Source organism: Callithrix jacchus, chromosome 17, assembly GCF_049354715.1.
Source record: "Callithrix jacchus isolate 240 chromosome 17, calJac240_pri, whole genome shotgun sequence".
NCBI lineage: Eukaryota > Metazoa > Chordata > Mammalia > Primates > Cebidae > Callithrix > Callithrix jacchus.
Window position 1 is genome coordinate 70,931,426 of NC_133518.1, and position 13,452 is coordinate 70,944,877.

Here is a 13,452-nt window from a genome sequence, read left to right on the forward strand (position 1 = left end):
TTCTTTCACTTCACATGTCTTCAGGGTTCATGCAAGTTGTAGCGTGTATTAGTACTTTATTCCTTTTTATTCCTTTATCTAGACATACATTTTATTTACCCATTCATCCATTGATGAAACGTGGATTATTTGTCTTTTTGCTCTTGTGAATAATGCTGCTTTAAACATTCATCTACAAGTTTTTGTGTGAACATTTGTTTTTATTTCTCTTTAGTTTACCTGGGTGTGGAATTGCCTGGTCACATGATAGTTCTGTTTAATTCTTTGAGGAATTGCCAGACTGTTTTCTAAACTGGCTGCACCAGTCTATAATCCCACCAGCAGCATAAAGGATTCCAGTTTCTTGCCATTCTCACCAAAACTTATTGTATCACATCTTTTTATACATTGTAATGAGCATCAAATGGTATCTGATTGTGGCTTTGATATGCATTTCCCTGAAGACTGTTAATGTTCAGCATCTTTTTCTGTGCTTATTATTCAATCTGTATGTTTTCTTTGGAAAGATGTTTATTCAGATCCTTTGCCCATTTTTAATTGAGTTATTTGTCCTTATTATTGAGTTATGAGTTCTTTATATATGTGCTAGATACAAATAACGTATCAGATATATGATTTGTAGTTATTTTCTCTGATTTTCAAGATTGTCTTTTCACTTTTTTGAAGGTGTCCTTTGAAGCATAAACAGTTTTCATTTTGATGAAGTTCAGTTCTTATTTTTGTTGTTGTTGCTTATGCCTTTCATGCCATATCTTTGTTTTGTTTTGTTTTGTTTGAGTTGGAGTTTCGCTCTTGTTGCCCAGGCTGGAGTGCAATGGCATGTTCTCGGCTCACCGCAACCTCTGCCTCCTGGATTGGCGTGCACCATCAGGCCCGGCTAACTTTGTATTTTTAGTAGAAACAGGGTTTCTCCATGTTGGAGAAACCACCTCGCTCGGCCTTTCATGCCATATCTAAAACTTCTTTACTAAATCCAAGATCATGAGGATTTACCATGTATTCTCCTAAGAATTTAAATTTTAAGGCCGAGTGCGCTGGTTCAAGCCTGTAATCCCAGCACTTTGGGAGGCCGAGGCGGGTGGATCACAAGGTCAAGAGATCGAGACCATCCTGGTCAACTTGGTGAAACCCCATCTCTACTAAATATACACAAAATTATCTGGGCATGGTGGCGCGTGCCTGTAATCCCAGCTACTCAGGAGGCTGAGGCAAGAGAATTGCCTAAACCCAGAAGGCGGAGGTTGCAGTGAGCCAAGATCACGCTGTTGTACTCCAGCCTGGGTAACAAGAGCAAAACTCTGTCTCAAAAAAAAAGGAGAATTTAAATTTTAACACTTACATTTAGGTCTTTGATCATTTTGAGTTAATTTTTATAGATGAGGAGAGATAAGACTAATTTCGTTTTTTTGGCATACTGGGATCTTATTAATAGTAGAGGAATATGAGTGATTGGTACACCAAAATTTTACATATCACCACTAAAGAACTTACTCCTGTAACCAAATACCTATTCCCCCAAAACCTATGGAAGTATTAAAAAAAAAGAAAGAAACAAACAAACAAAAGAAATCGCTGGATGTGGTGGCTCATGCCTATAATACCAGCACTTTGGGAGGCTGAAGTGGGAGGATCCCTTGAGGGCAGGAGTTCAAGAGCAACCTGGCCAACATAGTGAGACCTTGTCTCTATAAAAACTAAATAAAATTTACGCCTGTAGTCCTAGCTACTTGGGAGACTGAAGTGGGAGGATCGCTTGAGCCCGGAAGGTAGAGGCTTCAGTGAGCTGAGATCGCACCAGCCTGGATAACAGAGCAAGACACTGTCTCAAAAAAGTAAAGGGCTGGGCACAGTGGCTCATGCCTGTAATCCCAGCACTGTGGGAGCCCGAGGCTAAGACAGTAGAATTGCTTGAACCTGGGAGGCAGTTGTTGCAGTGAGCTGAGATTGTGCCACTGCACTCCAGCCTGAGCGACAGAGTGAGACTCTGTCTCAAAAATAAAAAAAAGAATAAAGAAGTGATTCCATCGATTGTTGCATAGTGGCTTAATAATTATCATGGGTATGAACGGAATCTTACATGTTGCATATTGTAGAACATCTTTATCACTCATTCTGAGATTGTGATATTAGCTGAACTTAATGGAGGCTGTTCAAGAGACTGGAAAAGAGCCTAACAGAACTGAAAAGGGCAGGAAATAATGTTGGGGCCAATATGGGAAATGTCTACACAAGAAATTAAAGCATACAAAATTTAAATGAAAAAAACTTTTTCTTTTTTTTTTTAAGAAGGTCTTGCTCTGTTGCCCAGGCTGGAGTGCAGTGGCTGAGTCTTGGCTCACTGCAGCCTCTACCTCACAAGTTCAAGCAGTCTTCCCACCTCAGCCTCCGAGGTAGCTGGGACTACAGGTTTGTGCCACCATGCTCCACTAATTTTTAAATTTTTTTTTAGCCGGGTGCGGTGTTTCACGCCTATAATCCCAGCACTGTGGTAGGCCGAGGCTGGTGGATCACAAAGTTAGAAGATCAAGACCATCCTGGCTAAGACAGTGAAACCCCACCTCTACTAAAAATACAAAAAATTAGCTGGCTGTAGTGGCATGCACCTGTAGTCTCAGCTACTCAGGAGGCTGAGGCAGGGCAATTGCTTGAACCCAGAAGTTGGGGATTGGTTGCAGTGAGCCAAGATTGTGCCACTGTACTCCAGCCTGGGGAACACAGCGAGACTCTGTCTCAAAAAAAAAAAAAAAAATTGTTTTTTGTAGAGACAGAGTCTCACTCTGTTGCCCAGCGGCTGGTCTCTAACGGCTGGGCTCAAGCAGTTCTCCCACATCAGCCTCCCAAAGTGCTGAGATTATAAGCATAAACTACTGTACCTGGTCTGAAAATGGAATTTTAATTTAATTGGTCATTTCTAAAATTGGAGGCCACAAACGGGATAAAAGAAAATGCTTAGAGCAAATTTAATTAAGCCAAGTTAAGTTATTCCACAAGTGTAAATTATAAAGCTTAATTAGTTCTTTCAGACTCTAATGTGACACTCAGTGAATTATTTCTCATTCAGTTAAAAGGGACCTCCTGTGGTCCAGTGTTTATAAAAGAAGATGAATCAGACAAATGGTTAATAACATAAATATTATAGACAGTTTTAGTGTACTTAAAGAATCATATTTCTTCTGTTGTTAGCCCAGTAGTGACATTGTAGCCCATAAGACAGACCTAAAACAGGATTATGGCTAATAACCTTTTGAATCTTATATTGCTTTTGCTAGAGATCCAGCCCCATTTCAGTCCTCCTGAACTTGTTAATATAATGAACTCTACCATAGAAGGAGCCTGCCTATGTAACATTCCCGTTACACTATCAGCAATTTGTGTCCCCGCTTGGCATGATTCACACCTGCCTCCAAGAATCTCATTTAGATGAACTGGTGATCAGAGTGACCACAAACCAGGGTTAAAATAATTATTCAGTGGTCTGCCACTCTCTGGAAACCCCACAGGGCCACTGATGTGGATAAATCATTTAACCTCTGTGGGCCTTCTCTTCCTTTTCTGTCAAATAAAGCAATTGGATTGGGTGATCTTAAAGTCCTGTCCATGTGTAAAATACTAAGTCTCTGTGACTTTATTTTTTACTTGCTGCCCAGGATAAGACTGGGCTCTTTGGGATGGTAGATTTGCTAAATATAAAACTTGTTTTTAGCTTTTTTTGGGTCAGACTTCTGTTTTGGTTGGATTTGGACTATTTTAACGAGATTCTTTTTGCGACCGGGCACGGTGGCTCACATCTATAATCCCAGCACTTTTGTTGGAGGCCAAGGCAGGTAGATCATAAATCCAGACTGACCAACATGGTGATACACCATCTCTACTAAAAACGCAAAAATTAGCTGGGTGTGGTTGTGGACACTTGTAATCCCAGCTACTCAGGAGGCTGAGGCAGGAGAATTCACTTGAACCTGGGACGCGGAGGCTGCGGTGAGCTGAGATCACGCCACTGCACCTCCAGCCTGGGCGACAGAGCAAGACTCCATCTCAAAAAAAAAAAAGATTGTTTTTGCACAGAACTATTATCAGACAGGAAAATGTTTACAGAAGACAAAGTTAAAAACTAATTGAACATCTAAACTTCTGTTAAGAGTTGAAAGTTGTGGCCGGGCACGGTGGCTCACGCCTCTAATCCCAGCACTTTGGAAGGCCGAGGCGGGTAGATCACGAGGTCAAGAGATTGAGACCATCCTGGTCAACATGGTGAAACCCTGTCTCTACTAAAAATACAAAAAAAAAAATTAGCTGGGCATGGTGGCGCATACCTGTAATCCCAGCTACTCAGGAGGCTGAGGCGGGAGAATTGCTTGAACCCAGGAGGCGGAGGTTGCAGTGAGCCGAGATCACACCATTGCACTCCAGCCTGGGTAACAAGAGCGAAACTCCATCTCAAAAAAGAAAAGAAAATGTTTACCCCGTTCTTTTCCTTTCCTTTCCTTTTTTCTTTCTTCTCTTTTTATCTTCTTTTCCAAGGGTTGACATTCTGGGTACCTAGAGCTATCTCCTCCAGCATATGAAGGGGAGAGTGGGGTTTTATCAGATCCTCCACAGGGGGGAAAAGCTAGTGTCTCTTCCCTTGAGGTATAGTTCTTCCAGTCTGATGAACTGTCAGATCCACTCAGTGATTGGTAAAGCAGATTGGACAGTGACTCAAGGAAGTGGGGGTGGGGACAATATTTTAAGTAGTTACTATCAAAAGTAAAGTGATTCTCTGGGGGCTTAGTAGATAGAGCCATGTGTGCTTCTAGCGTTAGCAGTCTGCAGGAATTATGCAGAGTGCGGTGTTATTTTCTAAGAGGAAAAGGAGGATGAATGTGAGAGTGATGAGAGGTGAGTTGGGATGGATTATAAGGCACCAAGAGAAGGGAGCATAAATGTTGGTTTGAATTCTGGGCAATGAAATTTGCTTAATCCTGATGGCTGTTAATCAGAATGTCAGCCCTAAAGTTTTATTTTCACAGTTGAGTACTTTTAATTGAATGATTATTTCTTATGGAGTCTTTTACCCTGTTATGATTTAGAAGTTGAAGAAAGAAGATTTTTATATTATATGTAATTACAGTTTGGGCTTCCTGGGAAACAGAATCCTGCTGCAAATCTTACATGACTGATTTCTGGACCCAAAGTGGGCTTGACAGTGGGCCGGAGCAGTAATAGCCCACCTACTGTCTGGAGAGGCCAGGGCAGGCATTTCCCAGCAAGCCTGCCTGAAGTGGGGCTTGTCTAGACTCTGGGACCTAGATCATGCAGGAAAAGTCCTCTGTTTGTGGAAGCCGGAAAAGAGTCGGCTTCATCAGCAAAATGACCTACCAACAGGAAAGGTGGGGGTCTGGAGAAGCAGATTTAAAATGTTGAAAACTGTGCTTCTTTAACAAATACCTATTAAGCACCTACTGCATATGTAGATATTGCTCTAGTCTGTGTAGGAAACCACAGATGTATGCTTCTGCTTTTAAGGAGCTTATGCTTTCCACTGACCTTTGGCAGAGGCACATATGAAAATGGATATTAAATTTTGTGACTGTCATTCACCTAGGCCCTGAGCTAATGGTAATGGTCTTCTTGAGCCTCTGGAGACTGGACTTTTAATAGTCTTTTTTTTGTTCATAAGCAGTACATACCTGATATGTCATAGTTACTCAGTATACTTCTTGAATGAATGAATGAATGAATGAATGTCATTGCTGTTTAAAAATTAAAAGTAGAAGTAAGTCAAAAGGAGAAATTGAGTCGCCAGTCTTGCCACACAGACTTAACTACTGACATGCTTCTGCAGATGGGAGATAACTAACCTGTCTCTGGTCCCTGAGTCTTCCTTCTTGGGGAGGGTTCCTTGCAGGGATTGTAGCCATGGGACAACCTTGCTGGTAAAGCCAGCTGTTGAAGAGCCAGAGTTATTGATAGTAGGCTTGTCAGGAAAATTCCTTTGGAAGTGGCACTACTTGCTTGCTCTCAAATTACTGTCTCCTGTAACAAGGGTCAGTTTTAAAATTATATACTCAGTGACAAAATACAAACTTGTGTTTGGATTAAACTTTTTCTACCTGTTTAAAAAGACAAGTTAGAATACCTATGTTGTGTATGCCTAGAACTTAGAAAAATTGCAATGTACAAGAATCTTTTTTGTTGTGTTTTTTCTAAGTGATCTTGTGAGTTAATAAGCAGTGTGATTGGATGAGAAGAACAGCAGATTGGGGGTCTTCAGTGTCAAATGTTAATGCTAACTAATCACACACTAAGCTAAAGACTATGTTTAACTACTTTGGATCTCAGTTTCTACATCAAGTGAACAAGGAACCACAGTAGAGAGTCTTTCAGCCCTCCCATGGTAGAAGAAGGCATAAACTTCAGTTTTTTTAAATGCTTCTCCAGAACCAGTCTACTTTCCTGTGTTAAGAGTTGAGGGGCTGCCTTTCCTTCAGCAGATAGTTTTCTAAGATTCTAGGAATCAAAAGTGAGCAAGTGAAGAGGAAACAGAATATTTTTGAATTTGCCCAGCTGTGCTTTTTATAGGCAGAGCCATTTCTAGTCAGAGGACTTCAGAACATTACAACTCTGTGGTGATATACTGGTTACATTTTTCCTTAGACTAAAATTACAACCTGAATGCACTTAATGATACATATGTATATTGTAATTTGTAAACATAACTCAAAACCCTGTATCTGAGTCAGGTCATTTATGGTTAGCCATTCAGATGTCATTTCTGTTTGACAAGGGCTTATTTTAAGATGCTTTGTGGCACAGTTAACATTCAAGTGATCTATTAGTGTTAAGTCTTTAACTAGATTTGTTTTAAATGAGCTGTCTGTTAAGTAGAAAACCAAATATTATAGACACTTAGATTTCCAATCCAACTTAGCAAAATCAGTGTAACTTAAATGTTGTCTTCACATGTTTGTTTAATCTGTTTTTCTTTCCTTTGGTTTTCATTAGAAGAATAGTAACGGTGTGAATGAAATTTTTTAATTACTCTTGATACTGTTGTTTAGCAAGAAGTGTAGACTTAATCGGTTGAGGAAAGAACATTTAGAGTAAATGAATGCTTTAGTATGTTCATTTTTTCTTAGAAAATCACAAATATCTGTAGAAAGAATAAGATCTGATTCTATAGCTTTATTCCTAGGTTATTAAAAGCAAAGTTCTATGGAAGTAAGTTCTCATAAGGCTATATACTACATATGTATATACAGGCTATATATTGTAATCCATTTGAGGCTTTCTAAAATTTATTTTTATTTATTTTTGTTTGTTTTGTTTTGGAGACTGAGTCTCACACTGTCACCGAGGCTGGAGTACAGTGGCGCGATCTTGGCTCACTGCAACCTCCACTTCCTAGTTTCAAGCGATTCTCCTGCCTCAGCTTCCCGAGTAGCTGGGATTACAGATGCTTGCCACCATGCCTGGCTAATTTTTTGTATTTTTATTAAAGATGGGGTTTCAGGCCAGGCGCAGTGGCTCACACCTATAATCCCAGCACTTTGGGAAGCCGAGGCGGGTGGATCACGAGACCAAGAGATCGAGACCATCCTGGTCAACAAGGTGAAACCTCATCTCTACTAAAAATACAAAAAAAATTAGCTGGGCATGGTGGCACGTGCCTGTAATCCTAGCTACTTGGGAGGCTGATGCGGGAGAATTGCTTGAACCCAGGAGGCGGAGGTTGCGGTGAGCCGAGATCGTGCCATTGCTCTCCAGTCTGGGTAACAACAGCGAAACTTCATCTCAAAAAAAAAGACGGGGTTTCACTATGTTGGCCAGTCTGGTCTCCAATGCCTGACCTCAGGTGATCCACCCACCATGGCCTCCCAAAGTGCTGCAATTACAGGCATGAACCACCGCACCCAGCCCAGTTGGTTATTTTGTTGGGGATGTGGGTCAGTTGGATGAAAGCTAAAGATGTAAATAGCCAAACCATGATTTGTAATTATTTGATACATCAATCTAATTCTTACCATTAGTGCTGTGGCTTTCCTCTTTGCTTGTGTCCAGATTGTCACAGCTAAAGGGCATTTTTTCCTATTTAGTAGTTACAACCATTGTTGATTTTTTTTCTTTTTCCTGCTGTGGTATTACAGGAGATGGTTGTTTTTTAAAATGAGGTTTTCAGCTTCTTCCCTTTTGTGTTCTAGGTGTTCCATACTTGCTTGCAGTGCCTACGTGGCTCTGGCTTTGGGTGACAACCTAATGGCTTTGAATCATGCAGATAAACTTCTTCAGCAGCCCAAGCTGTCAGGATCTCTTAAGTAAGTGTGACTTGCCCTGTGTGTCCCTGGTTTGTTTTGAGGTTTCCCACTGGTTCATGGTTTATATTGCTTCTTTGTACTCCTCCAGTGGATTATGTATTTGTAAGGAAAGCAACTGTTTAAAAGAACTGTTTTTAACCCATGTCTCAGCAATGGGTTAAAACAATGAGTGAAAATGTTTTCACTCATTGCACCTCAAAGACTACCAGAAGTGGCATTTTCTGTACTGACAGGAGACAAAAACTTCAGACACTAGTGTCCACTGCTAGGCCTGATTGTAGCACTTTATCCCCCAAAATAAGTCAAGTCCTCAGGGAGAAGACCTACAAAAAAAAGGAATTTCATCAATGTGATAAACCTACTTTGAGGAATGCAATTTAAATAGGCAAATAAGGCTGGGCACAGTAGCTCATGCCTGTAATCCCAACACTTTGAGAGGCTGAGGCAGGAGGATCACTTGAGCCAGGAATTTGAGCTCATGCCTGTAATCCCAACACTTTGAGAGGCTGAGGCAGGAGGATCACTTGAGCCAGGAATTTGAGGCTGCAGTGAACCCTGATCACACCAGTGCACTCCAGCCTGGGTGACAGAGTATGACCCCAACTCTAAAAATGATAATAACAAATAAATAAGCCAAAAATTAGCCGGGCAAAAATTAGCAGTGACATGCACCTGTAGTCCTAGCTACTCGGGAGGCTGAGGCAGGGGAATTGTTTGCACCCAGGAAGCGGAGGTTGCAGTTAGCTGAGGTTGCACCACTGCGCCCCAGGCTGAGTGACACAGCAAGACTGTCTCAGAAAAGTAAATAAATAGAACTGGGCAGGGTGGCTCACACCTAAAATCCCAGCACTTTGGAGGCTGAGGCAGGTGGATCACCTAACAGGAGTTTGAGACCAGCCTGGCCAACATAGGGAAACCCTGTCTCTACTAAAAACACAAAAAATTAGCTGAGTGTGGTGGAAGGTGCCTATAATCCTAGCTACTAGGGAGGCTGAGGCAGCAGAATCGCTTGAACCCAGGAGGCAAAGGTTACAGTGAGCCAAGATTGTGCCATTGCACTCCAGCCTGGGCAGCAAGCAAAACTCCATCTCAAAAAAATAAATAAAAATTTAAATTTAAAAATAAACAAAATACAGCTTGAATTTTTGTATGATACTGATCCTAGAGATTTTATCAAAAGCCATGAGTATTCTGCATAACATCAGAATAGTTCTTTCATTCATTGTACAGGTATATACTTATAAATGCCAAAAATATAACTGCTTACTCTTTTGCTGTTTAGTAATCATCAAACATACCTAGTGTTTTGTTTTGTTTTTTAAAGTAATTAAGCCCAGGCATGGTGGCTAATACCTGTAATCGCAGCACTGTGGGAGGCCTAGGCAGGCAGATCATTTGAGATCAGGAGTTGGAGACCAGCTTTGCCAACATGGTGAAACCCTGTCTCTACTGAAATACAAAAATTAGCCAGGCATGAGGGCGCACACCTGTAATCCCAGCTACGAGGGAGGCCAAGGCACAAGAATTGCTTGAGCCTGGGAGGCAGAAGCTACAGTGAGTCAAGATTGTACCACTGCACTCTAGACTAGGTGACAGAGTGAGAATCCATTTCAAAAAAAAAGTAATAAGAAATCATTCAACTATATACGAGACTTTGTCATAATTCAAATATAAAGGAGCTCCTGCTTTTCTGCAAGAAAATCTTATCCACTATTCACGCTGGGGGATGAGGAAAACCCTAAGTTTCAGTTCAAGACATTTGGGTTGCCTCCAAATACCTTCCATCCTTAACATTGCCCAACTCAAAATACCAAAGTTGGGAATTGCAGCTGCTGGTGGTGTTCAGATTGTGGTGTATACAGCCATTATGAGAACACTGGACTTTGTGTGTGTGTGTGTGTGTGTGTGTGTGTGTGTGTGACTTGAGTCTCACTCTGTCACCCATGCTTGAGTACAGTGGCACAATCTCAACTCACTGCAACGTCCACTATCTAGGTTCAAGTGATTCTTCTGCCTCAGCCTCCCAAGTAGCTGGGATTACAGGTGCCCACCCCCACACCCGCATAATTTTTTTTCTCTTTTTGAAGCGGAGTTTCACTCTGTTACCCAGGCTGGAGTGCAGTGGCGCAATCTCGGCTCACTGCAACCGCTGCTTCCCTGGTTTAAGCAATTCTGCCTCAGCCTCCTGCATAGCTGGGATTACAGGCACACGACACTACACCTGGCTAATTTTTGTATTTTTAGTAGAGATGGGGTTTCACCCTGTTGGCCAGACTTGTCTCAAACTCCTGACCTCCAGTGGTCCACCTACCTTGGCCTCCAAAAGTGCTGGAATTATAGGTATGAACCACTGCACATGGCCTAATTTTTTGTATTTTTAGTAGAGACGGGGTTTCACCATGTTGGCCAGGCTGGTCTTGAACTCTTGACCTCAAGCAATCTGCTCACCCCGGCCTCTCCCAAGTGCTGGAATTACAGGTGTAAGCCACTGCACCCAGCCTTTTCTTTTGTTTCAGTTAAAAATGAAACACAGCCAGGCCTGGTGGCTCATGCCTGTAACCCCAGCGCTTTGGGAAGCTAAAGAGGGTCAATCACTTGAGTCCAGGAGTTCAAGACCAGCCTGGGCAGCATGGCAAAATCCCATCTCTTCTAAAATTACAAAAATTTACCAGGTGTGGTGGTACACACCTGCTGTAGTCCCAGCTACTAGGGAGACTGAGGCCAGAGGACCCCTTGAGCCAGGGTTGTGGAGGTTGCAGTGAGCCATGATCATGCCACTATACTCCAGCCTCCAACCTGAGAAACAGAGCAAGACTGTCTCAAAAACAAATAAAATAAAATAATAGAAACACAAGTTTTAGCTCCTTTTTTAATTCTTTAGTTGACATTGTGATTATTATTCTCAAATTTAAGATTCTTCACTTGACATTTGTTTGAGGGTTTTTAGCCTCCTTTGTTAACTTCTCTCTGAAAGTCAAAGAAACAGAATTCCTTGGTTATATGACTTCTTAGCTAATTTCTAGCTGTGTCTGAAAAATTATTTTATTTATTTATTTTTTTCCTTTTCCAAGTTACCTAAGGAAATTTTTTTTTAGATTTTCTTAACCATTCCATCCTAAGCATTAGTTTCTTTTTTTTTTTTTTTTGAGACGGAGTTTCGCTCTTGTTACCCAGGCTGGAGTGCAATGGCGCGATCTCGGCTCACTGCAACCTCCGCCTCCTGGGTTCAGGCAATTCTCCTGCCTCCGCCTCCTGAGTAGCTGGGATTACAGGCACGCGCCACCATGCCCAGCTAATTTTTTGTATTTTTAGTAGAGACGGGGTTTCACCATGTTGACCAGGATGGTCTCGATCTCTTGACCTCGTGATCCACCCGCCTCGGCCTCCCAAAGTGCTGGGATTACAGGCTTGAGCCACCGTGCCCGGCCGCATTGGTTTCTTAATAACAAGACTACCTGAATGACAGAGCCTTGGGAGGGATACAACAAAAACTTTAAAAGAAAAACAAAAAGACTACCTGTCTGTCTTCCCATGGAGAGTCAGTGGGTCTTTTCTGCATTTGGCTACCCTTAAATACTACAGCAGTTTTTGCTCCACTGCTTTTTGCTTTCTGTATACCTATGCAAGGATTTCTGAGCTTTGTGTCTCTGTGTAGATATTTCATTTGGTTAAAAAACAGTTTTTTTTCTACATCAGACAGGTAATATGCCAACATCATACCAGGGTTTGGGGAGGCACATCTCTCACGTGAGCGTAAAAACTCGGGCATTGCCAGGCCTGGTGGCTCATGCCTGTAATCCCAACACTTTAGGAGGCGGAGGTGGGCAGATCACTTGAGGTCTGGAGTTGGAGAGCAACCTGGCCAATATGGTGAAACCCTGTCTCTATTAAAAATACAAAAAAATTAGCCAGGCATGGTGGCAGGTACCTGTAATCCCAGCTACCCAGGAGGCTGAGACAGGAGAATCGCTTGAACCCAGGTGGTGGAGGTTGCAGTGAGCTGAGATCGAGCCATTGCACTCCAGCCTGGACAACAAGAGCAAGACTCCATCTAAAAAAAAAAAACCCAGTCATGAGCTTATGAATTACAGAAGGATCCAAAAAAAACATCTTTTATTAGATTCACAAAAAATTAATGCTTTAAATTTGTACGTGAGTGTTTTTGTTTTGTAATTGTTGTTGACTTGTGGATACTGCATTAATGAATTTTTAAAAATATTTTATCCCACCAGTAAAATAGAGAAATCTTCTCTCTACAAAAAATTTTTTTTAAAATAATTAGGCCAGGTGTGGTGGTTCACGCCTATAATCCCAGGACTTTGGGAGGCCGAGGCGGGAGGGTCACCTGAAGTCAGGAGTTTAAGACCAGCCTGACTATCATGGCGAAACCCTGTCTCTACTCAAAATATAAAAATTAGCTGAGCATGGTGGCACACACCTATAATCCCAGCTACTCAGGAGGCTGAGACAGGAGAATCTCTTGAACCCGGGAGGCAGAGGTTGCAGTAAGCCGAGCTCTCACTACTGCACTCCAGCTTGGGTAACATGAGACTCCGTCTCATTCATAGATAGATATATAAAATTTTAAAAATTAACCAGGCATAGTGTTGTGCACCTGTAGTCCCAGCTGTTTGGGAGGCTGAGGCAGGAGGATCGCTTGAATGCAGGAGGTAGAGGCTGCTCTCAGCCATGACTGCACCACTGCACTCCAGCCTAGGTGACAGAGTGAGACCCTGTCTCAGAAATACAAATAAAGACAATATAGAATATATTTGAAGTTACTGGCTGTTTGTTTATTTATTGAAAAACAAATCTTGGCTGGGCATGATGGCTCACACCTGTAATCCCAGCACTTTGGGAAGTGGAGGTGGGTGGATCACCTGAAATCGGGAGTTCCAGACCGGCCTGACCAACATGGTGAAACCCGTCTCTACTAAAAATACAAAATTAGCTGGACACGGTGGTGGGTGCCTGTAATCCCAGCTACTCAGAAGGCTGAGGCAGGAGAATTGCTTGAACCCAGGGAGGCGGAGGTTGCAGTGAGCCAAGATCACGCCACTGCACTCCAGCCTGGACAACAAGAATGAAACTCCATCTCAAAAAAAAAAAAGAGAGAGAGAGAGAAAGAAAGAGAGATTTTTAGTAGGGATGAAGTATG

The 13,452-nt window shown here is 42.1% G+C and overlaps 1 protein-coding gene across 12 annotated transcripts in view; it reads left to right on the plus strand.

Moving 5' to 3' along the window:
- CNOT10 (CCR4-NOT transcription complex subunit 10) overlaps positions 1 to 13,452 on the plus strand; it is an 85,712-nt gene that overhangs the window by 61,069 nt on the left and 11,191 nt on the right. For all 12 annotated transcript variants that reach the window (XR_013528719.1, XR_013528718.1, XR_004736037.3 and 9 more), the window contains one exon: positions 8,181 to 8,294. Coding sequence is in view for 8 of the 12 variants with exons in the window: in XM_078354491.1 (XP_078210617.1) it covers positions 8,181 to 8,294 (114 nt within the window). In the remaining 4 variants the exon portion in view is untranslated. The remainder of the gene's footprint in view (positions 1 to 8,180; positions 8,295 to 13,452) is intronic.